The sequence below is a fragment of the Elgaria multicarinata genome, chromosome 3, assembly GCF_023053635.1.
Source record: "Elgaria multicarinata webbii isolate HBS135686 ecotype San Diego chromosome 3, rElgMul1.1.pri, whole genome shotgun sequence".
Lineage (NCBI taxonomy): Eukaryota > Metazoa > Chordata > Lepidosauria > Squamata > Anguidae > Elgaria > Elgaria multicarinata.
Window position 1 is genome coordinate 20,350,360 of NC_086173.1, and position 27,861 is coordinate 20,378,220.

Consider the following 27,861-nt stretch of genomic DNA (forward strand, 5'->3'; position numbering starts at 1 on the left):
AGCATTCCCACAGTCCACAAGGGAGGTTATCCTATCAAAAAATGAGATCAAATTAGTCTGACAGGATTTGTTCCTGACAAATTTACAGATTGACTTCTTTATAATCTGCTCCAGAATTTTCCCAGGGATGGATGTCAGACTGACTGGTCTGTAGTTCCCAGGTTCCTCCTTTTTGCCCTTTTTGAAGATAGGGACAACGTTAGCCCTCCTCCAGTCATCCGGCACCTCACCCGTCTTCCATGATTTTGCAAAGATAATAGACAAAGGTTCTGAGAGTTCTTCCGCTAGCTCCTTCATTACTCTTGGATGCAGTTCATCAGGCCCTGGAGATTTGAACTCATTCAAGGAAATTAGGTGTTCTTTGACCATTTGTTTATCAATCTCAAACTGCAATCCTGCCCCCTCAACTTCTGCTTCACTTTTTCCAGGGGGGTCATAGACCCGCTTTTGGGAGAAGACCGAGGCAAAGTAGGAATTGAGCACTTCAGCCTTTTCTTTGTCATCTGTTATCAATTTGCCATCCTCATTAAGCAGTTGAACCACCATTTCTTTCCTCTGTCTTTTACTACTCACGTATCTGAAGAAAGCCTTTTTATTGCTTTTAGCATCCCTCGCTAATCTCAGCTCATTCACAGCTTTAGCCTTCCTGACGCCATTTCGGCACTTCTGCGCCACTTGTCTGTACTCTTCTTTTGTAGCCTGGCCTTCCTTCCACTTCCTATATGTATCCCTTTTTGTTTTCAGTTCATCAATAAGCTTTTTGTGGAGCCACATTGGTTTCCTCTGTTGTCTTCTATCTTTTCTCCTTGTTGGAATTGTTTGTAACTGTGCCTTTAAAATTTCATTTTTTAGATACTCCCACCCATCCTGCACTCCTTTTCTCTTTAGGCTCCCTTGCCACGGGACCTTACTTATTATAGTTCTGAGTTTATTAAAATCAGCTTTCCTAAAATCCAGAGTACGTGTATGGCTACGCTCGACTTTTGTCTCCTTCATAATCAAGAATTCAAGTATGACGTGGTCACTTTCCCCCAGAGTTCCCGTAACTGCCACTTTATCCACTAAGTCATCCCTATTGGTCAATAACAAGTCAAGGATTGCCGATCCTCTAGTTCCTTCCACCACTTTCTGTAGGAGAAAGTTATCACCCATACATGTCAGGAATTTCTTGGAAGGGCCGCTTTTGGCAGTAATGGTCTCCCAACAGATATCAGGGTAATTGAAGTCCCCCATCACTACTACATCACACTTCCTTGAAACACTGGTAATTTGTTTCTCAAAAGTTTCGTCCTCGTCTTCTCCTTGATTGGGTGGTCGGTAGTAGACTCCGATTATCATATTCTTTTTATTCCTAGCCCCATTTATTTTAATCCAGACGCTCTCGACGGGGCTCCCAATCTCATCCGCCTGTATTTCTGTGCAGGGATAGGTATTTTTAACATATAGTGCAACTCCACCTCCCTTTCTATTTCTTCTGTTCTTTTTGAACAAGTTATATCCTTCAATTGCTTTATGACCACAGCTTCCATCAGCATAGCCAATCATCAGGGATATGCAGCTCAAAATATCTAAAAGGCACCAGGGGAAGTCTACTCTAGCTTATCACCTTTAGTTAACCGCCTTTAAGCCATGATTGAAACACTCTAAACAGTTACATGATTTGCCCCTTACCACAGCAACTTTTGAAGCTTTGCATCCCTTTTTGGTTTGCCTCTTTTCCCCGCTTGTTCTTTACTGAAATTGTTTGCTCTCTCTTTCAGACTAAGAGGGTTGCTGAGTGCTGCAGCAGAAGATGGAGCACAAGTTAAGGGTTGGGTCCAATGCTGTCATTCCATTGATAGAAGCAGTTCCAGTGGTACTGGGAGGGGGGAAATTCTCACTCTACCCTGCAACCCCCTGTACAGCTCAAAATCTGCTCTGGGGGAATAGGAAACTCTCCAAAGCAGATCTACAGGTGGCATGGAGGGCTGCAGGGAGAGGAAGGAGGGGGGGGGAAGTCTGGATTTCTAGCATGATGTTAGTGATTAGGAAGCTAATTAGTGATTAACAAGCTATATGTAAGGCAGAGGCAGATGATGGTGGGAGCAGTAAACACATTTGACATTCTGGAGAATGAGCAAGTGAGAGAAGAGATGATGAAATAAAAAAAAGAGAAAAGGTTGAGCAAAGTAAGAGTGGGCTCTGAGGTGCCAAAATGGATCATGTGGATGTGCTGAAATTGCTGGGATGAAGGAAGTTTGCGCAGGGAATATTATAAGTTAGAGAGAAGGAAGGTGCCAGGCAAAATAAAAAGGGGGTTTCTTAGTGAAAGTAGATTATAGGGAATGTTGTAGTTCTTAGGCTAAGATTCGTTTACTGAACACTGCAACTCTTCTTTTCTCTCTCAGTGCAAGGGACGAGGTGACATATGGATTTCAGAACTAACTTTACCACTCCATGGCAGATTAATGTGAGCAGAAAGACCCTCACTGATAGCATCAAGAAAAATAGTAATTCCAATGGAATCCTGGTTGCTATGTTTCATCCGCAACTTTGGCAAGCCATTTGTTGTTAATAAATTGCCACTATCTCTGTGTTAATAAAGTAGTTTGATGATTTCTTTGTGTACTCAATGTCCATTGCTGCAAAGAAGCTTCAGCCATATCCCCTATCAAAACGAACTGCTAATCCAACAAAATTCAAATGCCATTTTGGGGTTATCAGTGAAACTGAGTAACGCAATGTGAAAGGGTGCCAGGGTTAAAAATTAGTTACCAAACCTGAATTAATGCCTACAAGTAGAATCCAAGCTATCATTGTTTCAAGCATCTTGGGATAATAATCTGAAAAGACTTGGGGTAACATCTAATTAACTTCACCTACTGATAGAACTGGCTCTCTCGGTGGAACTGGGAAGAAGCCATTCTGCCTCCCCCAACATCTGCTCCAGAGGTTTGAGGTGGGGTACAGTGGGGAGAAGAGAAAGTTCTGTCTCACATGATGTTGGATTTTCCCCTTAAAGAATGTAAGAAAAAGAAATTCTGACCCTCTCATTAGGAAACTGAAAAGACCCAGGAGTTGAGTTTACATTCATCATGGTTAGGGAAAATTGCTGCAGTTAAAATGATGTCTCTTCAAAAGTTCTTAGCTTTATTCCAAAGTCTTTCAATACCGATATCTCCAATTCTGATTAAAAATGGTAAACGTTGGAGGCTTTCAGAAATCGGGCGGGGGGGGGGGGGAAGGTGTGTATTAACAGACACACTTTGCAGTCAGTTTGTAAAGCTTTGGCCCCCCCACCTCCCTTATTCATTCCTTTTCTAGATCACTCCTGGTTTACTAATATAGACAAATACATACAATTTAGACATGGGTAGGGAAAATAATATTTAGAATAAGAGATCTGAAATATTTCAGCTGGATAAAAAAATATATTGTAGGACCCACGGGAACCATAGATGCAAATTCTTCAAATACCAAGCTTTGCTTCTAAATTGATAGACAAAAATGAGGGAGCTAGCGCATTGAAAATGAAATCAAAAGGGTATGGGTTCATGCATTTATGGTGCATTAATGTGGAACGATAAATGGGTGTGGGAAACATATTGGGTCTACTATACCAAGCATGTAGTGAGATGCTCTATGGATTAAGCAACTATTAAATACAAAAGCCTTGGATTTCTGTGTTGTTGTTGTTGTTGTTTTGCTTCTTTTTAAATTTTGTTTTAACTGTTTTATTCTGTTTTTATTTTCATTTTACCTTGTACACCGCTCCGAAATTTTTTCAATGAGGAGCGGTATATAAATATTCTAAATAATAAATAAATAAATAAAATAAAATCACCAGCATCTGAAGAAACCCAGTTAAAGTTCAAATGGAGATGGCATTTAACTGCAGTTAAGCTGTGTTACATAGGGTGACCATATGAAAAGGAGGACAGAGCTCCTGTATCTAACAGTAGCATTGAAAAGGGAATTTCAGCAGGTGTCATTTGTATGCATATAGCACCTGGTGAAATTACCTCTTCCTCACAGCAATTAAAGCTGCAGAAGCACTGCCCTCTTTTGTATCTGATCATGCTAGGCAGGGCTCCTGCAGCTTTAAATGTGATGAAGAGGGAACTTCACCAGGTGTTGCATGCATACAAATGACACCTGCTGAAATTCCCTTTTCAATGTAACTTTTAAAGATAAAAGAGCCCTGTCCTCCTTTTCACATAGTCACCCTACGTTACAAAAACATTTCTCCAATGTGATGCAAAGTTAGAGGATTGGTGATCCATGTGTGGTGGAATTGTATGTTCAAATCTTCTGGAAACCTGTATTTGAAATTATCTCCATGGTAGTAGAGCAACCCATAAATCCAAGACCTTTAGAGTGCAATCCTATGCATGTTTAGGTTGTGGACTGAGATCCCCAGAGAGGTCCGCCTGGCGCCTACACTGTACTACTTTCGTCGCCAGCTGAAGACCTTTTTATTCTCCCAGTATTTTAACACTTAATTTTAACTTAAATTTAAATTTTACTGTTTTAACTCTGTATTTTAATCTTATATCAATTTTGCTGCGTGGTTTTATCCTGGTTGTGCTTTTTATACTGTATTTTGTAATTGTGCTTTTAACCTGTTGGTTTTTTATTGTGGTTTTAATTTTTGTGAACCGCCCAGAGAGCTTCGGCTATTGGGCGGTATAAAAATGTAATAAATAAATAAAATAAATAGAAAGAAAGAAAAATCTACAACACCCTGCATGACGCAGACAGAATCCCTGACCAGAGGAAATCTGGGAATTGTAGGACTTTTTTTCGGTCTAATCATGCATTAGTTTGCCGTTAATAGCACTTTTATTTATTTTGCTGACACAACACAATTTCTCATAAGGACCTCATTCAATTGTTATTAGAAGCCATTGGAAAGGAGATTGATAGATACTGGAAAATGGCTTCAGGATATGCCATAGACTATGAATTGATGTTTGTCAAGAGTGTGGGGGAAAAAATATTATCAGAAAGATTAAGTGTGCAAACCTAAGTATGTTTAGACAGGGGAAGAAAAGTCCTACAACTCCCAGCAACTCCTGGAAGCCGTAGGACTCCCCTCCTCTCTAAATATGCATAGGGTTGTGCTTAAAACATCAAAGCAGGCTGAACGGAGAGGTAACAAAACATGATTTTCGCTCACCACAATAGCGATTGTGAAGTTTATGCTCCTTTCTGGAGAGAGCACAAGACCAAGCCTCTCCAATTGTAAAGTATGGGGAGAGAGGGAGAACCAAGGGCGCTCATCGTTGACGATGTTGTCATCTTCATGCACCACTCATCGGAGCGGGACTTGGATTCCGCCCTTAGTGCACGACTATCGGCAAGCTGGCCGCTTCAGCTGGACTAGGCGAGGCGGCCATCTTTACAAAGGGCGGAAGTGACATCAGACGCGGATGTTATTTCTCCCTCTCACCCTTTGACGCCGGAAACGGATATTAATATAGTGGGACGCTCTGACTTCCCATTGCCTTGCCTCTTGTTGTCTTGTTTCAGAACAAGGGAACTGGCTAGCGCCGAGGAAGAGGGATCATGGTGAGGGATGGGAAGCCACGATCGCTGGACCTCTAGTCCATTCTCTGAGAATGGAAAAAGAGGGGCGTCTAGTGGGCGGGAAGGCTGGTGGGTGGGAGGTGGGATCTGGAAGAGAAATGGCAGCTTTTGAAAGGGGCTCCATTCCCAACTTCCGTTTTAGTGCGGGGGGTGGGGTTTCAGTGGCTCCGGCAGGTGGTGGGGAAAAGAGAGAGAAGGGGAGAAAATGGAGTTTATTTGAATATATGAAGTTGCTTTATATAGGGTTGTCCTATTTAATAGGGTGACTGTATGAAAAGGAGGACAAAGCTCCTGTATCTTTAACAGTTGTATTGAAAAGGGAATTTCTGCAGGTGTCGTTTGTATATATGGAGAACCTGGTGAAATTCCCTCTTCATCACAACAGTTAAAGTTGCAGGCGCCCTGCCCTCTTTTAAATCTGGTCACTCTAGTATAGCTCCTGCAGCTTTAACTGTTGTGATGAAGAGGGAATTTCACCAGGTTCTCCATATATACAAATGACACTTACTGAAATGTGGTGGTGAGAATGCCATACCTATTCTTTACCTGCTTCCTGAGCCACCATTTAATTTTTTCTTTTCTTTCTGCAATCCAGGATGAATTCTCTGATCCTGATCTGGCTGTTTTGGGTGAGGAATCCAAATCGGAGAATGGAGAGAATGCCCCTGTCTACTGCATCTGTCGCAAACCTGATATCAATTGTTTCATGATGTGAGTATTGTAAGAAGGAAGAGAAGAGTGGTGAAGATCTTTTCTTATTTATTTATTATTAATTTAGAATATTTATATACTGCTCCCCATTGAAAAATTTCAGAGCGGTGTACAAGGTAAAATGAAAATAAAAACAGAATAAAACAGTTAAAACAAAATTTAAAAAGAAGCAAAAACAGAAATCCAAGGCTGCATGTTGTTCAGCCCAGGAGTTTCTTTTCAGTGCCAGAACTGGGCTTCCAGTCTCGTCACATGAAATCCACTCCTGGTTTTCTTTCCAAGTTTTCTTTCATCTCAGCAACCTAATTTAGAAGGGTCAGATGGGGGAACTTCTTTGCTGTTGCCATTATTAAACAATTGGGAGTTACGGTGCCCTTGCTGAAGTACTGCTTTCTCCCAGATATTATTTATTTATTTATTATTATTTATTTAGAATATTTATATACCGCTCCCCATTGAAAAATTTCAGAGCGGTGTACAAGGTAAGATGAAAATAAAAACAGAATAAAACAGTTAAAACAAAATTTAAAAAGAAGCAAAAAAAAACTGCACAGAAATCCAAGGCTGCATATAAAAGAAAGGCTTCTTGGAATAAAGATGTTTTCAGGAGGCGCCGAAAGGAGTACAAGGTTGGCGCCTGCCTGACCTCCAGAGGCAGGGAATTCCACAGGAGGGGTGCCACCACGCTGAAGGCTCTTCCCCTGGTGGATTCCAATCGGAGGATGGATCTAGATGGAACCACCAGGAGCAGGCCCTCGGATGACCTCAGTGACCGGGCAGGTTGGTAAGGGAGAAGGCGCTCTCTCAGGTATCCTGGTCCCCAGTTGTTTAGGGCTTTGTACACAAGTACAAGAACCTTAAACCTGGCCCGGTAGCGAATAGGCAGCCAGTGCAGTTCCCTCAGCAGAGGAGTTACATGCTGGAAAGGGGCAGCTCCAGACAACAGCCGAGCTGCAGCATTCTGCACTAGCTCCAGCTTCCGGAGCAGCTTCAAGGGCAGCCCCACATAGAGCGCGTTGCAGTAATCCAATCTTGAGATTACCAATGCCTGTACCACCGTGGTCAAGCTGTCCCTGTCCAGGAGAGGCCGTAGTTGGCGAACCAACCGAAGATGGTAAAAGGCACTCTGAGCCGTGGCGGCTACTTGAGCCTCCAACAACAGAAATGGGTCTAAGAGTACCCCCAAACTACGAACCTGTTCTTTCAGAGGCAGAGCAACCCCATCCAGAACAGGCAATGAGCCTGTCTCCCAGACTTGGGAACCACTCACCCACAGGGCTTCCGTCTTACCAGAATTCAGTCTCAGTTTATTGGCCCTCATCCAGCCCATTACTGAGTCTAGGCACTGGTCCAGGACTTGAACAGCCTCACCTGATTCAGTTGTCACAGGGAGATAGAGCTGCGTGTCATCAGCGTATTGATGCATTTAGCTCCAAATCCCCTAATGACCGCTCCCAACGGCTTCATATAGATGTTAAATAACATTGGGGACAAGATGGTGCCCTGCGGCACTCCATAGCTCAATTGCCAGGAGGCCGAGGACTGGTCACCCAATGCTACTCTCTGAAAACGACCCCGTAGGTAGGACCGGAACCACTGTAAAACAGTGCCTCCGATGCCCATCCCACGGAGTCGATCCAGGAGGATACCATGGTCGATGGTATCAAAAGCCGCTGAGAGATCGAGCAGGATTAACAGGGTTGCATTCCCCCTGTCGCTCTCTCGATAAAGGTCATCCATCAGGGCGACTAAGGCTGATTCAGTCCCGTAACCAGATCGGAACCCAGACTGGAATGGATCTAGATAATCAGTATCCTCCAAGAGTGCCTGCAGTTGCTCCGCCACAACCCTCTCAAGTACCTTCCCTAAAAAAGGAGTGTTAGCAACTGGGCGGTAGTTGCCTAATACCATCGGGTCCAGGGTGGGCTGCTTCAGGAGTGGTCGCACTACTGCCTCCTTAAGGACAGCAGGGACCACCCCTTCCCGGAGAGAAGCATTTATCACCCCCTGGACCCACCCAGTCAGACCCCCTCGGCTTGCTTTTATAAGACAGGAGGGACAGGGATCGAGAGGGCAAGTGGTCGGCCGCACTGCTGCAAGCACCTTGTCCACATCATCAGGCCACAATAACTGGAACTGATCCCACAAAATTGGGCAGATGGTGGCATCGGACACCTCAACTGGAGCTGCACTAAAAACAACGTCAAGCTCGCTGCGGAGAGAAGCGATCTTGTCCTCAAAGTGTGATGCAAAAAGGTCACAGCGGGTCCTTGACGGAGCCAGGGCCCCATTTGCTGGGGAGGATGTTAGCAGCCCCCTGACCACCCGGAAGAGCTCCGCTGGACGGCTACTCGAGGACGCAATGGAGGCAGCAAAATAAGCCTTCTTTGCTGCCCGCACTGCCACGCAATAGGCATGATTATGCGCTCTACAGCGTGCTCGGTCATCTTTGCTTCGAGTCTTGCGCCATTTGAGCTCCAGCCGACGTCCAGCCTGTTTCATTGACTGCAACTCCTTAGTATACCAAGGAGCAGAGCGGGCTCTACAGGACTGGAGAGGGCACTCAGGTGCGATCAAGTCGATGGCCCTCCGCATCTCACCATTCCACAGTGAGGCTAGGGCCTCGGCTGGATCACCAGCTCTCTCCACTGGAAAATCCCCAAGAGTATTCAGAAATCCATTGGATTCCATCAGTCTCCTGGGACGGACCATCCGAATGGGTCCCTCACCCTTGCTGGAGGATAGTAACGCCGTGAGTTCAAATCTCACCAAGAAATGGTCTGACCATGACAATGGGGTTACTTGGACCCCCCCCCCCCAATCTTCAGACTACCCATCTCACAGCTTGGAGCAAAAACCAAATCAAGGGTATGCCCTGCTTTATGTGTTGGGCCAATGACAAACTGAGACAGCCCAATGGTTGTCATGGAGGCCATAAAGTCCCGAGCCGGAGCCCCAGAGACAGCCTCAGCATGAAAGTTGAAGTCGCCCAGAACCACCGTCCTGGGTTCCTCCAACACTACACTCGAGACTGCCTCTGCCAGCTCAGTCAGGGAGGATGCCGGGCAGCAGGGTGGGCGGTATACCAGCAGCATCCCCAATCTGTCTCTCTGGCCCAACACCAGGTGCAAACCTTCAAGGCCTGCTCCAAGATGGAGTGGTTTCCTGGTGATAGAGATGGAAGATCTATGATTTACTAGTAGATTCTAATCTTTCTTCTGCTCCTCATCCTGGGATGGAGGACTCTGTGCTTTCTAAGGGCTGCCTGTCTAGAAATCTTCTCCTGATAACCAAGTGCAGTAAATCCCTGTCTAGAGGATCGTCATCCTTCTCTCTCTTTCTTTCCACCCCAGAGGCTGTGATCACTGCAATGAATGGTTCCATGGTCATTGCATTAATATTACTGAGAAGATGGCAAAGGCCATTCGGGAGTGGTACTGCATGCAATGCCGAGGTGAGTTTAAGAACCAGATGGTGATGGGATTGCAGGTAGGCCCCATAAATCTGAGCAAAGGCCCTAAGAAGCACCTGTGTTTGCATCATTTAGATAGCATGCCTGGAAATCCCTGGGTTTTATTTACAAAGCAAAACTCTACATTTTGGACTGTCACTGGTGTTTGAAAATAGGTTGTCAGAAATGCTCCAGGGTCAGTAATGGAAATGCAAGTAAAAAGAAACCCAAACTCTTGTCATCTCTGATTTTGTATCACAAGGTTTATTGCAACAGAACTTTTTTGTAAAAATGTTTTAAGAATAATCGTTTGATATTAAGCTTGGTGCTTTCCATATTTTTGTCTAAATTGGCAGACAAAATGGATCGCTTATGTAAATTATATTTGTTCCCTGCTGATATACTTCTAGTTGGAGAGGGCACACTTTGATTCTCATCTGTTGGGGTACCACTGGAGTTGTTTGTTTATTTGATAGGATTTTATCCAGCTCTTCCTCCAAAGATCCTGTAAAACTACTGGCTTCGCTTCAGAGGCAGAAGTAGATCAGCTAGTACATTCAGACCACTTTCTACACCAACACTTGAAACCTGTGGGTATTTTAACTTATTCCTCTTTCTGTCCTATAGAGAGAGACCCAACACTTGAGATCCGGTACAGGCATAAAAAGTCCAAGGAGAAAGACCGTGAGGGTGAGCGGGAGCGTGCCGAGAAGGATGAGTTGCGTGCGAAGGCCCAGGAACTGGCCTTAGAGCAGAGTCGTAGCTCAAAAGTAAGATTTTGGCATTGATAAGTGAGAGAGTTCATTCACCAGTGCAGGGCATGGTTTTCTAATTCCAGAATGCTGGTATATGAGTTGAGCTGTTGGGTTCTAAGCATCCTCTTGAACTCTGGGGCAACTGCCTAGTCCCAACAGTCATGCTCTGACTGTTCCATGTAGTACAGGTAAATACCTTGCCCAGTTTCTGCTTCTTCAAAGTCCATCAAGAATGCCTGTTCTTGAAGGGCAGTATGAAGGTGGAATTATTTTAGAAGGCCACAGGACTGCGAACAGGTCCTCAACAACAACTTACATGCAGAGTGTAGCCATTAGTTAGAGATGTTCATTTGGTGTTTTTGCTGTAAGAGGCACTTCAGACTCCAATGGGTTTTTGCCACCCAATAGGAACACATCCCAATAACAAACCTACTTAGCTGCATATTCAGATCAGTGCCTCCTCATAAGAGATCAGCTATGATCTTCAGTCTTTATGTCTCATTTCCTAAACATCTTCATGTTTTGTTTTGGCCTTCCTATTTTATTTTATTTTATTTATTTATTTATTACATTTCTATACCACCCAATAGCCGGAGCTCTCTGGGCGGTTCACAAAAATTAAAACCATTCAGAGTATAAAACAACAGTATAAAACCATAATATAAAATACAATATAAAAGCTCAACCAGATAAAAACAGCAGCAATGCAAAATTACAAATTTAAAACACCAAGTCCCTGTTAGTAACCTTGCTGCCCTGTTTTGTACCAGTTGAAGTTTCTGGACCGTTTTTAAAGGCAGCCTCACATATAACGCATTGCAGTAATCAAAACGAGAGGTGATCAGAGCAGGGATAACTGTAGCTAGGCTATCTCTGTCCAGATAAGGGTGCAGTTGGTATATCAGCCTAAGCTGATAAAAGGTGCTCTTTGCCACTGAGTTCACCTGTGCCTCAAGTGACAGTTCTGGATCCAAGAGCACCCCCAGACTATGGACCTGATCCTTTAGGGAGAGTGCAACCCCATCCAGGACAGGGCAAACATCACCTCTCTGGTATCCTCTGTATCATTTATTCAAAGCTGAGGTTATCTATTCATACAACATTTGTACAATACAAGCTACATCAGCATTTGTGGGGTTTTGACTGTCATGGTTGTACAGTTTTAGAGTTCGCTTTGACTCCTGTAGTTGGACTGCTTGGATAATGCATTCCAGTTGACTGTTGTTCTTCATATACTGGTGAAAATACCACAAAGTAGTTTACAAAATTGAAAGCATAAAAACAACAAGTAATAAAACCAATCAATAAAATTACAATGCAACAAATCTAAAAATATGACAAACAGCAGCACAGGAATTGAAGCAGCAGATATAATGTATTTTAAAGAAGCAGATTTAAACAGCTGCTCTGCTGAATGTTTTCTTCTCTCTCCCCTTCCTGCTCCTCTGTCGATATTTCTCTGGACTAACATTTTTTGGATAGAACTGAGATGTGGTAACAGCGTGATGGGAAAATCGGGTTCCAGAATTAAGCAAGCAATGCTTATCTGCAGCGATAGCTCTCTCCCAATGGACGATGGTGGCCCTGGATGTACTGTCAGATATTGTAAATGAAAACATACAAAATAATATGGTGCTGTCTATTATATATTCCCACCATCTGATAGCCTTAACATTTTGGTCATAGATAATTGCAACTTGAATGTATTTCCACAACTGCCTGGACTAAAACTTTCTTGTACCCTTAATTTTCACAGCATCCTTGGCAATGAAATCCATAGATTCTGTTTACACATGTATGTTAAAAAGAAAAGAAAAGCAATAGGCAGATTAATAATAATAATAATTTATTTATTTATTTATTTATTACCTGCCTCTCCCTCTGGATCGAGGCGGGGAACAACACCAAACACAATATAATACATGAAATTAGTTAAAAGAGCATATAAAACCAATACAATATTAAATTAACAATCACAGCATCTTAAAATTCATGTGGGTAGGCCTGCAATTAAGGCTGCAATCCTATTTTTACTTCCCTGGGAGAAAGCCCCACTGAACTTAGTGGGATTTACTTCTGAGCAGATATTTCAAAAGGATGTAGAGGATCCATTTATCCTGACAATTTGTAAATTTTTATGTAGCAGGTACATAATTTTAAAAAAGCATGTACATATTTAAAACTGATCCAGTAGAAAATGTATTTGTATAATAACCTCCTCCCAAAAATAAGCAACAACTAGAACTTGCCAAAACATATGTTTAAAATAAGCGTTAGCTGCATTGCACTGCCAGCAAGTAGCAGATTTAGACAAACCCTTATTAAAGAGATGTTGCAGAGCCCAATAGATATGAAACAAATGTTTCTTTGCTGAATAAGGTGCAGCATAAAATCTATAAATGCCAAAGCTGTGATCGATTGATTAGGCAAAATGAGACAATACAGCTCCCTAATCTATTCCTGCTTAAAACCCTGTATATCGTATCTACTCGAGCGCCTTCTTAACTTCTATTTTTTTTATTTAAAACAAGGCAGGAGCCCTCCCACGGCGGCTTACAACCATACTTAAAACAGTATAAACATTAAAAGCAATAAAATCACAGACAGTAAGTAATGAGAGATATCAGGGGCAGGAACGTTGACATTCGACATACGAAGTGTTTTCCCCCCCCCCCCCCTGCCTCTTTGCTGTGGCCCACTGAGCTGTGCGGGCCTTGGTGTGCCACTCCCTACTCCAGGGGTGGGGAACCTCCAGTTCGTGGGCCAAATCTGGTCCTCCTAGGTAGGAATCTGGCGCTCTGGGGTTCCCCAGTTCACCATGCCCCCTGTTTGCCAGTCATTTGGTGTCCACCAACCCCCATTTCAAAAAAATGAAATGGCTCTCCTAAGGTTTAGTTGCCCCTTTTGACTTTGGCCCCATCCACCCCTGGAATCCAGCCCCCAAGAGCTTCTCCAAAATTGAAATTGGCCTTCGGGCTGAAAGGGATTCCCCCATCCATGCCTGGCCCAAAAGCAAAATTGCTTCTCTCCAAGGCCGTAGCAGCTCAGTCTCTTGGCGGTGACCTCTGTGCTGCATTCAAATGGTGAGAATGCATAGCAAGATGCTCTTGGTAGCTGCTCTGCAACCACTCCCAGAGGTTTGATGATATTCAGGCTTGAAAATCTTTTGGAAATCATGAGGTGAGATGCTTTAAAAAGAAATAAATTTAGGCAGATGTTTTGAGGATGGCAAGAGGTGAGTAGGGAATTCTTCCCAAGAAGCTTCATTTAATGGCAGATAGATATATCCAGATGTTGCTACTTCCTGTAAGCATTAAAAGAGAGAGATACATATTAACGCTGCTCAGAATGAAGGAGCCCATCTTCATCCCAGGGGTGCACTGTTGCACCATTTTCATTGGTTCTCTCTGCTGTCTATCGTGGTTAACTCAGGATGCCAGTTTTAACCTACAAAGTGGCTAAACAGCCTCCCCCCGTCCCCTTCCTGACCATTTTGGGCTCATGGGCATATTTGGAATTTTGAAAGTTACAGATGCGCTCACAGAATGGCTGCCCTAGTAGGCTTGGCCATCCATTCATTTCCCAGAAGGCAAACTGGTGAGATTAAATGAAAAGTAACTTACCCAAGATGCTAAGTACAAGGCAGAGGTGGGTTTATTTATTTTAATTAATTAATTTATTACATTTATATACCGCCCCATAGCTGAAGCTCTCTGGGCGGTTTACAACAGTTAAAATTGGTAAACATTAAAAAGTATACAAAATCTAAAAAGCCATCAGAAACATTAAAACAACAGTGTAAAAGAACAGTATCCAAACAAACTTAACGTTGTTACATGCTGTTAAACTTCTGTTAAAATGCCTGGGAGAAGAGCTCCAAGACACAGCACCATTCTTTTGGACCCAAATAAAGAAAGAGGGGAAAGGGGTGATTCACTTTGCCTCATACCATCCTCCCAGTTTGAAAACATAAAATAAAAATGAGGAAGGAGAAGGAGCTTGATGGATGGCAAGAGAGGTGTCCATGGGCACATTGATACCAACGGGCACCATGATGGATAACCCAGTGCTAGTGGCGAGATGTATAATCCCTCACCATTCGTCTGGATCGGTGCTTTATGTATTCTTGCTGTTTTAAGGAACTGGAGAGTTTGAGGTCAGGGGGCAGCATTAGGTACAACCCCGTGGAGACCGGCGACTCAATTTCTCGCCCCTTGTCTCCGCTTCCTTCGTCTGTAGCAGATCAAGCGCTCGGCGCGCATGTGTGGCGAATGCGAGGCCTGTCGGCGCACGGAGGATTGCGGGCAGTGCGACTTCTGCCGTGACATGAAGAAATTTGGAGGGCCCAACAAAATCCGGCAGAAGTGCCGCCTGAGGCAGTGCCAGGTTCGGGCTCGGGTGAGTGTTCCGGTGGGCGCCTGCTGCCCGGAGATCCTTGCATGTTTTCTCTGCGGGGCACTTCCTTGGCTGCTCCACGCCACAGTGGCAGCCACCTCAAATTGAAGCTGTTGATTTGTGTGTAGCTCACACGTGATTTTTTTTTTCCCGTTCTTTTCTTCCTAGGAGTCCTATAAATATTTTCCAGCTTCGGTAAGTTTCCTTTTTCCCTCCAGTTTTTTTTTCTTTTTTTTTAATTTAAAACTCAGGATTGAAAATAAATAAATAATAGATGAGTGTTAAGTTGGGACTCCTGGGATTTTTTTTCCCTAGCTAGGGGAGCAGAAAGAGGCCTGGTTTATACCTGCAGCAAAATGAGGTAGTGAAAGCCCACAAGTGGTTGAATAGATAGTATTCTTTCAGGCAGCAGATGGAGTGTGCCATGTGTACACATTTAAAAAAAAACCCACCAGAAGAAAACTAGCATATCAGGGGGAAAGTTTCTCGTCTGTTGTGCTAGTTTTTTACGTGCAGGGAGTTTGTTTTTCTCCCCCTCCCCCTCCAATGTAAGGGAGCATCCAAAAATGATATCCTTCATGCCAGTCTCCAATCTTTTGGGGTCGGTGGGCAAATTTGGAATTTTGAGGGAGTGTCATGGGCACTCTCACAAAATAACTGCCATGTGGGGGACTTGCCCATTCATAAAATGGCTACCATGTTGGGCATGGCCGGTCACAAAACACTCATTTCCCAGGAGGCAAACTGATGAGGCTAGAAGAAAAGGAACTTGCTCAGTAACCGAAGTGGAAGGCATTGCTCTGAGGGCTGAGCTCCAAAATACAAAACCACCCCATTGAGATGGTGCTTGAGGATGGCACTGCCTTTTGCATCAAACCATCTTCCCATTTTTAAAAATAAAATTATAATTTAAAAAAAACCTTAAATAAAATAAAAAATCAGGAGAGGCAGGGTGCCTGACAGACACCAAGAGATTCTTGCCTCCATGTTGGAGATCCCAGCCTCAGCTTTTGTCTGAAGGGTTCCAGTCCATTTTACCACCACTTTCCCCATCGCGTTCTGCTGCACGTGTAGGCCCAGCCTGATCTTTAGTGGGTTGGCGTTGAGAGGCCTGGGCACCTGAGAGCCCAGTTTTTAGCTGCAGGTTTTTCTGGGCCACTTAGTCCCGCTTCTTTGAACCGTCTCTGAACTTTTTCCTCCTCTGCTCATGATTTTTGGGAAATAAGTGGGTGTTGGGGTTCTCTCTGCTTCTCACGCTTTGCTGCTTGGTGTTCAGTGAGCCCCATTTTCTCAACTCGCCACCGCTGTGCTCAGGAAGAGAGGGGTGTGGTTGTGCTGTTTTCAGTGCCTTGTGCTTACGAAGCCAGAGAGATGGCTTCTTTAATGCTTTCCTCTCTCTCTTTCTCCTTTCTCTCTTCTTTCTCCTTTCTTTCTCTCTCACTGCTTTCTCCCTGCCCCTCCACTCCCCACTCTTCCCTAAATGCTCAATAGATGTTACGGGGGCGGGAGGATGATCTGCAGCTGCTAAAGGAACAGCTAGAATCGGCTGCCACACCTGAGCCTCTGTCGGATGATGATCTGCACATAGATCCCGATTTGTATCAGGAGCTTTGCTCAGGGGCCTTCGATGAACAGAACCTGGTGAGACCCTGTGGTGGACACCCCATTCCCTTGGGATTCCTCTGTCATGTTGGCAGGGGAACACTTGGGTAGGCAAACTCTGTTGTAGGACAGTGTGTATTCTGGGTTCCTCTCCGCCCTCCTGCATAATCTCTTCTTCTGTGCCCAAACATTTGGCTAAATACTTCATATAATTGACCCGATTTGCACATAACGATTACCCCTGGGTAGTCAAAGATTGCACGGGAGCCTGGCTCTCGACCACTGGCCATTTCCTCGTTGCTAAACAACCCACGAACACCCCTGCTTCATGATGTCCAAACCTGGCACTCTGGGTTGTTGAGGGAGAAACAGCCCAGAGTTTTAACCCAACAACAAACCATGGGTTAAAGCTCTGGGTTGATTCTCCCTCAACAACTTGAGTTCGAATACCATGGAACACCACACGGTCCCTGGGTTTGGCAAAGTGGAGACAAAACGGAAGTGGCTAGTGGGTCTGCTTGCTCGCACCCGGGTAGTCTCAACTACCCATGGTTAGGTCAACCCATGGGTAGATGTTAAGTGAAAATCAGGCCAATATAAGATTTGATGAAGTCCCTCAGCTTTTACCCTGCTTGTCCACTTTCAGTTATCCCTACAGCCCTGTATCTTGAGCTTTTCCCGCAAGCCATCTTTTCTGTCTTGGCTCACCTTGTTTCTTCACTTCCTTCTCTTTCCCTCTGACTTCTAAGTTCTCCAGTACTCTCTTCTCTCAAATCTTTGCTTTTCAACTGACTATCTCTATCCCTCTTCCAAGTCAGGTTCTTAGCCGTTAGCCTCTTTGCTTGCCCAGCACCCATTGCTAACAGCACATGGGTCTTCCTGCAAAGATGCGGGTGGTGGTGGTGGTGGATAATTTTCCACTGCTTTATTTTGCTGCGGAAAAAATACTTCATAATTCCACTAGTAAACAATGACATACAGTATTAGCCAAATTTGGCACTTTGACAATAGAAGAGTCATTTATGTTCTTTTGCTGACCCCTACCCCCAGCAGTTAGAATGTTTGTGAAGATTCAGCAATGTTCTGCTGCTCAGCTAGTTGCTAGGCAGAGACTTGCAGATAGGCATGTGACAGCTGCTTTTTAGCCTGTCCTTGCCATGTGGAGCAATGCTGTGCAAAGCTGTTTTTGGTGGCCTCCAAAGCAGGAGGTTCACTCAATTCTGCACTCGATCTGAGATGGTGTGATGCGGTTAATCTGCAGCGTAACAGTCAGCAGCTGATGGTTCCTGTGCCAGATCTGCTCACTTCCCCTGTTGCCAATCCCAGGATGAAAAGAGGGCTGTGACCATTTATTTTGCTGCATGACGGAATCCATTTCATCAGTTCATTCATAACGATGAACAGATGCCTATTATTTATTTATTTATTTATTTATATAGCACCATCAGTGTACATGGTGCTGTACGGAGTAAAACAATAAAATAGCAAAACCCTGCCGCATAGGCTTACATTCTAATAGAGTCATAATAGAACAATAAGAAGGGGAAGAGGATGCACCAAACAGGCACAGGGTAGAGTAAAACTAACTGTAAAAAAAGTAAGATCAAAATCAAGTTCTAAAACAGCCTTCCTCAACCTGGGGTGCTCCAGATGTGTTGGACTACAACTCCCAGAATGCCCCAGCCAGGGGCATTCTGGGAGATGCAGTCCAACACTTCTGGAGCGCCCCAGGTTGAGGAAGGCTGTTCTAAAAGCTTTAGAAAAAAGAAAAGTGCAAATACAGTCTTAGGCTGGATGATGATCATGATGATGATGATATTTATTTATTTATTTGTATCCCGCCTTTTGCCCAATGCTGGGCCTCAAGGCGGCATTACAAAATTCAAAACATATACATTTAAAACCTATGAATAGAAATATATAAAAGTTAAAAATATATTAAATATGTTCCAATATTTAAACATTTAAAATACACGACAATTTTAAAAGTCCTTAGCATAGATGGAGGTCCAGGCTATTCCCCGAAGGCCTGCCAGAACAAAAAAGGTTTTGCCTGCCTCTGAAAGCACATCAAGGAAGGAGCCCTGGGAAGAGAGTTCCAAAGCACTGGGGCAGCCACCGAGAAGGCCCTCTTTTCACTTTCGAAGCTGTAGATGAGTCATTGTCAGCATATTATGCACGGTTCTTTGGGTTGTTAAACTCTGTCAGTGTTTCAGCAGCTTTCAGTACCTTTGTTTTTATTTTCAATATAAACAATGGAAGGGACGTTCATGCTATTGGGTTTGATCCATCCCTCGCACGAGCGGACATCCACTCTTACAACAGGATGAGTTGTAAGCTCAAAACCTGTTCTGGAGGGGCCTCCAGTCTACCCTTGGAGTAGATTTGGGGTGCACATAGAAGGCAGGAAATGGGAAATCCAGTCTGCTGGTGGAATGTCAGCATTGGGTGCAACCCCCTTGCATTTACATTTTTACAATAATTCCAACAAACATTTTTACATATAGTATTTATTTATTTATTACATTTTTATACCGCCCAATAGCTGAAGCTCTCTGGGCGGTTCACAAAAATTAAAACCATAATAAAGCAACCAACAGTCTAAAAACACAAATACAAAATACATTATAAAAAGCACAACCAGGATAAAACCACGCAGCAGAAATTGATATAAGACTAAAATACAGAGTTAGAACAGTAAAATTTAAATTTAAGTTAAAATTAAGCGTTAAAATACTGAGAGAATAAAAAGGTCTTCAGCTGGCGATGAAAGGAGTACAGTGTAGGTGCCAGGTGGACCTCTCTGGGGAGCTTGTTCCACAGCCGGGGTGCCACAGCGGAGAAAGCTGTGGCAGCCACCTGCCTCACTTCCTTAAATCATGTTAAGAATACTTTAATTCCCCCTCCCCTCAAATATTTCAGGTCAAATACTTTTGGTGTATTGGGACCAAAAAATGATAAAGGGTCCTTTTTTCAAGCTTTGTTGAGTAAATACAAGTGAAATAAACATGCTCAATTAGATTGCACTAGGGCATGAGATTGTTTTTCCGATGCAAGCTGAAAAAAATCCTGATACAGATGCTTGTGCAAATTAACCTAATTTACTTAAGAAAATTTTCTAGGAAACCCTTATCATTAGGTGTAAGGCTGAGTGGTGTCTGTGACAGTGCAGTTTGCAGTAGGCCCTGTGGTGGAGGCTGGGTTGTAGAGGGTTGGCCTCTGGCACCTCTTAACTCCCTTGTCAAAGTGGTGCCCCCACAAAACTCGATACTGGCAAGGGCTGTGAACGTTTAGAATGTGCATAATTCTTCCTTGGGGTGAACTGGACGCAACCCTGGTTTTTTTCTCTTTTCTGTGCCGTTTGGCTGTTCTTAAGAGCCTTGTCCCAGAGGTGGCTGTAGCTCAGCTCTAGGCTTCTGTATTCAGGCTCCCCCCTCTGATTTCTCTTTTTCCCTCCTCTTAGCCGTGGCTTAGCGACACGGACGACTTGCCCTCACTCGATCCCGTGTTGCGGAAGCGAGCTGTGAAGGTGAAGCACGTCAAGCGGAGGGAGAAGAAGTCCGAGAAAAAGGTACCGTCCCGGAATGGCACCTTGCCTAGATCACACCCTGAGGCTGGTTGGCTTTTAGTGGCCAGGCCTTGTCCTGAAGGTGGAATCCTTTCTAAGTTACGCCATGTGTATTGAGTTGGGTTCTGGTTCTGCCGGGTCCAAGTCACCCGTCAGGTCCTTTTGGTTATCAAGATGGAACAAGCCACTTCTGCAAAAAGATGACGGTTTATTGATAGCAAATGGATGCATAATATATACACGCAAAGGAAGTTAGCATGTACTTCCAGCTAATTGAGCTCTCAGAGCTGGTATCTATTGGGGGCCCCATAATAGATGGAAGCCGTCACTTTGAGCCACAGCTGATTCTCCAAGCTGGTTGCATGGTTCCTCATGAAACGAAGCCAAATCACAAAGTCTGTGCATTAGATCTTATAGGCTTCTCTGCTAGGTACCTGCCTCTCTCTCAGGAGCTGACAGGCTCAGGCTGCATCCCCCCGACCCCTCTCAGAAGAAGCAGGAGAGTTCCCAAAGCATCGAAACTTGGGAAATTAATTGCCTTTTCTAGTGCCTTATTAGGAGTGAAAACCTCCCAGCTCATCTAGAGATAAGACTCTATGAGAAAAGGATGACACAACTATGAGAGGCCCATCCAGGGAAGGAGGTCTACTCTTGTCAGCTAGAGCTTGCTAAAATCTACTCACTGTGTTAGGCTACATAGGACTCTTAGCAGCATTTTGGAGCTCTGTGAAGTCCATATTTCTGCTCACTAACAAACTCATTACTTGAGGGATCGTCTTCTCCCATACAGTCCACCCCGCACACTCAGGTCCTCTGAGAACAACCAAGACTAGACTGACATCAGTTTCCTAGAGGACCTTTTCTTCCGTCGCCCCTGGATTATGGAACGGCCTGCCGGAGGAGATTCGTAATATTAACTCCCTCTGTGATTTTAAGGCAGCTCTGAAGACTAGCCTTTTCCAGCAGGCCTACCCAGATTAATGTAAAATCAAGAATTTTAAAAATGTGTTGATTCCTGCACTAATGTTGTTCCCTGCCTCGATCCAAAGGGAGAGGCGGGTAAGAAATAATGTATTATTATTATTATTATTATTATTATTACACCATGTGACACAATCACCCTTGCGAGCCAAATTGGATCCGTCTGTCCTTCCTCACTGTTGCGAATTCCCAAGTCTGATGCCATTGGCAAGTAGGACGTAAGCTGTGGTCAAGGTGCATCTTAGCTTAGCAGTTATTCTCCAGCTGCAACAAGCCAGATGCTTCTGGACTTGCAGAACAAAACAGCGAACAAACAATCAAAGGCATAGATGACTTCCCACAAATGCCAGTCTGGATCTTGAGGGAAACACCCAGGTAGAGAAACATAATCAAGTGAGAAATTTCTATGAGGCAAGCAGAGGAATTTGCCTTAAATCCGGTCACACCATTGTTTCATATAAAGTTAGTATTGATGACTGACTTGCAGCAGCACATCAGAGTTTCAGACAGAGTTCTGTCTTGTTACCTGCTATCAGATACTTTTAACACCAGTAGAGATGTAAAATTTCCGGAAATATTGAAGCCATTGTGGAGGGGTGGGGGACAGTTTCTGGGGGGGGGGAAACTATGGACATTTTTATGGATAATATAAATATATGCAAAATTTACTTCCTTATCAACAGTAAACTTATTTTACTGCTTTAACTCCATAAAATGCATCATCTATCTCTTATCTAGCATATAAGCTTGTATTATTGGGCAGATCTGTGAAATATACAGAACTATTTTAATTGTTGTATTTATTTCAATGCTTTTAGACTGCCTTTCATGGTAAAACCCTTCCCGAGGCTTCTTGCATAAAATGATTCTATGCTTCTTCACTCAGAAGTAAGACCTACACTGTTTAGTGGAGCTTACTTCACAGTAAGCAGACATCGGGTTGAAGCCTCAAAAGGCTAAATGCCTGTTTCTGTACAAGCAAAATTGCAAATATGCTCAGTACTGGAGAGAGTTACAAATAGCTGCAACTTACACTAGCTAAGCACATGTATCTTAAGTGGTTTTTGTTGTCTGGAATATAGGAAAAAAATAAGAGTTGACATAGAAATAGAATCAAGGACATACATCACAGTATTTGTCAAAGGTACTGGAAAAGTACCTATGGAAAAGAGACGAAATATAATCTGTTATGAATTATATAATTATATCATAATAAATAATACATAATTATATTTATTATAATTCTAATAATACAATAGGACTATGGCCCTGTTCAGACAATAGGCTAAACCATGATGGTTAGGTGCACTGAGCTAACCATAATGGCTTAGTGTGTCATATGAACAGTGTTTTTTCTAACCACGGTTTAACCATACTCACTAAAAAAGGGTTAGCGGCCTGACTTAGCATCTGAAGAGGCCCAAAACTAGTGTGGTGAAGTGGTTAGAGCAGGGGAGAGCAAGTTGTGCCCTCCAGATATTTTTGTTATACATCCCCTCCGCCCTCACCATTGGCAATGCTGGCATGGGTTGATGGGAGTTGTAGGACAAAACATTTGGTTGGCTACTGTAAAGGAAGCACGCCCCAGCAAAGCTGGCTTTTCCACTGGATTTTGCACAGATCCCAAGAACACACGCACACAGCTCCAAACTGGAGGGTTAGGCCCAAATTTATTGAAGATAAGGGTAGGAAATGCAAGATTAGCATTCAACGGATAAAACATGCAGATACAGAATAAGAACCCAGTCTAAGCAAACTAAAATAACTAAGTTGCAAACTATACTTCACCCAGCCATGTGGTCATCCAGCTCAGAACAAAAACCCCTTTCAAAAGCATACTCTTTATAGATACTTTCCCCTGCTCCTTCCCCCCTCCCTTGCGAAGATCTTTCACACCTTCCCTGAGATGTTAATTTTCGCTCAAGTCCGATCGGCCTTGCCCTAAGCGGTTCCAGGATGTGCCAGAACGCCCACATGCAGCTGGCGCTTATCTGTTCCGCTCCTAAAAATCATAACAATAAAACATTTTAACATTTTCAAACAGCCATTCTTTGTATGATTTAACCCCCTCCTTACAGCTACAAGTTGCTCACTTTTAGATTAGAGTGTCAGATTCGGACCAGGGATGCCCAGGCTCAAATCCCCGCCCAACCATGGAGCTCACTGTGAGAACCTGGGCCAATCAGCATCACTGTGTGAACCGGGGCGAATCGGCATCACTCACCATTACCCAACGCAAACCCAGGGTTCTTGTGAGGATAAAATGGGTGAGGGGGAACCATGGATTCCCCACCCTAAGGTGTCTCCTCTCCTGGAATAGGTGCCAGCATGGTAAGGGTGGCTCACTGTTGCCTGAAAGCCAACCCTGGGAAATGTACTTTGTCCAAGGGTGGGAGGACAGGGCTGCCACAAGGATGGCCTGCATTTGAGGAGCCTCCGTAACAACGGAACTCCTCCTTGCTCTGGCAAGGAGGTCCTGGGAGGTCCATGCTGAACCTAACTCTGTCTATGTTGGTTCTTGCCCTGCAGAAGGAGGAGAAATACAAGCGGCACAAGCAGAAGCAGAAGCACCGTGACAGGTCCAAGCACGCTGAGCGGGTGGATGCCAAAGACCCTTCCTCGTTGCACCAGTGTCTTGGCCCCGGCTGCATCCAGGCTGCCCGGGCCAACTCCAAGTACTGCTCTGACGAATGCGGCATGAAGCTGGCAGCGAAGTAAGAGCCGGGCCTCCTTCTTTCTACCTCAGCCCTACTACTTCCTGTTCCTGTTCCTGTCAGCTTTGTCTCTGTTCATTTTCTAGCGGGGTGACAAGTGTGTGTGTGTGTGGGTGGTGGTGGTGGTGGGGGTCCCACAGAGCCGCTGTGACGTGGTGGAGAGGGGGCTGGCTTTGGGTCTGTGGAATATGGACTCACAAAATGGCCTTGGGCACCTACCTTCAGCTGTCCAAAAGGAATAATGTTTATGTAACTGAAAGGGCGCTTTAGAAGATGGATGTAAATTTTGTAACTGCCCAAAGTAGGTTGAAAGAGAATTGGTCTGACTTATTGGGAGTCCTCAGTGCCATCCTCCGGATCTGAAAATTCTCCTCTCCCCTCTCTCATTTATCACCATTGCTATAGCACAGTGCAAGAGGAGGCTGTTTTGCATACTGCGTTCAGAGCCCTCCCTCCATCTTTTTCTTCTAGATGAGAAAAAGGGTTCTTTAGATAATGCCCTAAATCTGGGGTGAGCAACTTATGGCCCTCCAGTGGTTTTGACCTGCAACTCCCATCAGCCCTACGCAGCATAGCCAACGCTGGGATCATTTAATTTAATTTATTACATTTCTATATTGCCCAGTAGCCAAAGCTCCTTGGGTGGTTTACAAAGATCAAACCCCTAAAAATACAATATAACATCATCATATAAAATTAACGTACACTGTATTCTTTTCGCTGCCAGCTGAAGACCTTTTTATTTTCTCAGTATTTTAACACCTAATTTAACTTAAATTTAAATTTTGCTGTTTTAATTCTGTATTTTAATCCTATATCAATTTCTGCTGTGTGGTTTTTTTCCTGGTTGTGCTTTTTATTTTGTATGTGGGTTTTTAGATTGTTGGTTGTTTTATTATGTTCCTCATGTTTTTAATTTTTGTGAACCGCCTAGAGAACTTCGGCTATTAGGTGGTATAAAAATGTAATAAAATAAATAAATAAATAAATAAACGTACAAAAGTTTAACAATTTTAAACAATCAACAGTAAACCCTGGGAGCCATTAAATAAGGTTATTGTGTACTCTCAAATGCCTGGGAGTAGAGGAAGGTCTTGACCTGGTGCCGAAAAGATGACAATGTTGGCACCAGGAGGTCTCTCTGGGGGGAATGTTCCATAATCATGGGGCACCACCAAGAAGGCCCTCTCCCTTGTTGCCATGCTCCGAGCCTTTCTCGGAAGATACAGTTGGAGGTGGACCTCAGATGATGAACATACTATACGGCAGGTTCATACTGGCAGGGGCGCTCCGTCAGGGATGCTGTAGGCCAAAACCTCTGGAGAGCCACAAGTTGCTTTAAGAAGCTTTAGGCCAGGGAAGGGCATCAGCCATTGCAATATTTTGTGGCAAAGGAATTCATAGGTTAGCATTGTGCTGCGTGTGTGATGCTCCCTTTTTGTGCCAGTGTGTGGGCTGGTGACACATTTCCTGCTCTCTCTCTCTTCCCCAGCCGCATCTATGAGATCCTCCCGCAGCGCATCCAGCAGTGGCAGCAAAGCCCGTGCGTGGCGGAAGAGCACGGCAAGAAGCTGCTGGAGCGAATACGGCGGGAGCAGCAGCAGGCCCGGCTCAAGCTGCAGGAAATGGAGCGCAAATTCCACGAATTGGAAGCTATCATTGTCCGGGCCAAGCAGCAAGCCATCAAGGAGGATGAAGAGGTGCTTAGAAGAAGTGGGGAGATGGGGAGCTGGCCACCCGGACTCCAGGTTCCTCTCTTAGGTGGTTGGGGAGAATGACTTCCTAGGGAGGAGATGGGTTCTTGAGTGGATTAGCATAAAGCCCTTTTGCAGCCTGCTTGTATGCACACAATTTTCCTTTGCGCACCTGGTTGTAAACTCACAGCTCTTTGTGAGTACCAGGAGCATGGATGCATTCCCAGGTTAAGCGTAGGACTTGGTCTTTGTCATCTCTGGATGATGGGCGTGCTCTGTCTGTGGTCGTTGATGGTCAGAAGGGCTTTACGGCCGGGGTGGTGGGCCGAACGTCTTTCTTTCCAAGGTCCGAATCCTATTTCAGATGAGCACTGGGGGGCTGTGTTCTGGTGGTGGTGGAGACCAAAGGCAAATGGGGTGGGCCAGAGGAAAAAGGGGCTGGGACCCATATCTCCACCCACCCCCCCAAATACCAGCGTGTCGTAACTTAAAGCTCTTACTGCCGGTAACAAAACCTTACGGAAAAGCATTTCAACCTTCCAGAATGGAGAAAAATATACACACAAGTTGGGAAACCACCAAACGATTGGTAGATGGGGGAAAGGGGGAGGCACCGGGGAAGGGGGCGTGGCCATCTGAGGAACCCCAGGTGGGTGGGATTTGTCCCTCGGTCCTGGGGTTTGGCCCTCAGTCCTGCACCTCTGCTTTATAGGAATTTGATCCTGAGAGCAATTGATTTCTGAGGGACAGAATAAGTCCAGAGGAGAACTGTGATTTTTATTGAAGGGTGGAGTACATAGGAAGCCGCCTTATACGGAGTCAGACCATTGGTCCATCTATTGGACCAATGCCCAATAGACATTATCAGTATTGTTGACACTGACTGGCAGCAATGAATCTCCAGGGTTTCAGGCTGGAATCTTTTCCTCACCCTTCTTGGGGAAGCCAGGGATCGAACCTGGGACCTTCTGCAAAGGAGGTGCTCTATCACACTGAGCTATGGCCCTTCCCCCGCTATGGCTCTTTCCCCTATAATTTATTATTTTATTTATTACGTATTTATACTGCCCAGCAGCCTAGGCTCTCTGGGCAGTCTACAGCTAAAACCATAATATAACAGTCCAGATTGAAACTTAAAACTTTTAAAATCACATAAAACCAGGATAAGTTACAGTCCAAGGAGGCTTGTCTAAAAAGGTATGTTTTTAGGAGGAGTTTAAAAGATATTACATTTTCCGCCTCCCGAACCACACGAGGGAGAGTTTTTCCAGAGGGTGGGTGCCTGCTGTTGAGGTTCTTCATGCTGACATTCATCTCGGAATGACGAGCAGGGCCTCCTCCAAAGATCATAAATGTCGCCTGGGTGGATGTTCTCGCCCAAGAAGCAGGGCACCTGCAGCCCTTTATCGAGCATGCAAGCACGTTGGTCTGCTCCAGACATATGTGTCTCTGCAGTGGCTTTTATGAGGCCAATTGAAAGATCACCCAAAACTGTGCACGCTTTCCAGATCTCTTCCTTAGACAAGATGTTACAAAAAGTAGGTTGTATGGAGTGGAAGAAAAGCTAACCCACAGAAACTCTACTGCGGCTGCAGGGAAATTTCATCGTAGCAAGTGTGCTGTGTTTTCCTGGCCTTGCCTCCTCCTGCTTCCCCGCACGTGGATAGAGATTTCCTTGAGGCCATCCTGTGCAATATAATTTTTGTGGACTGGGTTTCTTAAGCCTGGCTGCTTCCCTGAGAGGGGTGAGAACAGTCTGGTGTGGTGGTTAGAATGTTGGACTGGGAGTCAGGAGATCCAGGTTCTAGTCTTCACTCAGCCGTGGAAGCTCACTGGGTGACTTTGGGCCAGTCACAGACTCTCAGCCCAACCCACCTTGCAGGGTTGTTGTTGTGAGGATGAAATGGAGAGGAGGAGGATTGTGTATGCCGCCTTGGGTTCCTTAAAGAGGAATCATAGAATCATAGAATAGCAGAGTTGGAAGGGACCTACAAGGCCATCAAGTCCAACCCCCTGCTGAAGAAAAGGTGGGATATAAAAGTAACAAACAAATAGATAAACAATAGTGAGACCAGGTGGACAGTGGGGCTGACTTGGCAACTGATGCTAGAGCAAAAGGAAACTTGCACAACTCTAAAGCCCCAGGCTGATTTGCAGACAGGATGGCTTGATGCAGTCTGGGAAGTGTGATTGGAGTGAAACTCTCCCCCAGGCCTGTACTGCTTGTACAGCGGAGTGTAATCCGCAAGCCCGATATAATCGTTCTCCAAGGGCTTACTAAACATCCTGGTTTAGCTGCTTGCCTGGGACTGCAAAAATGGGGGTGGGGTGTTGTTTGCCAAGCACCTGTCAGGCCTTGTTGGGTTGTGTTCAGCTTGGAGGGTAATACGTTGTGCAGGCATGCCCTACCCAGTTTTCTCCA

At 44.6% G+C, this 27,861-nt stretch overlaps 1 protein-coding gene across 5 annotated transcripts in view; it reads left to right on the forward strand.

The window, feature by feature from the left end:
- The first annotated feature begins 5,461 nt into the window (after window positions 1-5,461).
- The window catches only part of CXXC1 (CXXC finger protein 1), a 32,012-nt gene continuing 9,612 nt past the window's right edge, over window positions 5,462-27,861 (forward strand). The window contains exons 1-10 of one of the 5 annotated variants that reach the window (XM_063119551.1): window positions 5,462-5,550; window positions 6,164-6,279; window positions 9,633-9,733; window positions 10,358-10,500; window positions 14,725-14,883; window positions 15,049-15,075; window positions 16,372-16,521; window positions 19,946-20,053; window positions 23,561-23,745; window positions 25,238-25,445. In XM_063119551.1, the coding sequence (XP_062975621.1) occupies window positions 5,548-5,550; window positions 6,164-6,279; window positions 9,633-9,733; window positions 10,358-10,500; window positions 14,725-14,883; window positions 15,049-15,075; window positions 16,372-16,521; window positions 19,946-20,053; window positions 23,561-23,745; window positions 25,238-25,445 (1,200 nt within the window). In that variant the 5' untranslated portion in view covers window positions 5,462-5,547. The remainder of the gene's footprint in view (window positions 5,551-6,163; window positions 6,280-9,632; window positions 9,734-10,357; window positions 10,501-14,724; window positions 14,884-15,048; window positions 15,076-16,371; window positions 16,522-19,945; window positions 20,054-23,560; window positions 23,746-25,237; window positions 25,446-27,861) is intronic. The other 4 variants (XM_063119552.1, XM_063119554.1, XM_063119553.1 and 1 more) reach the window with 4 other exon arrangements.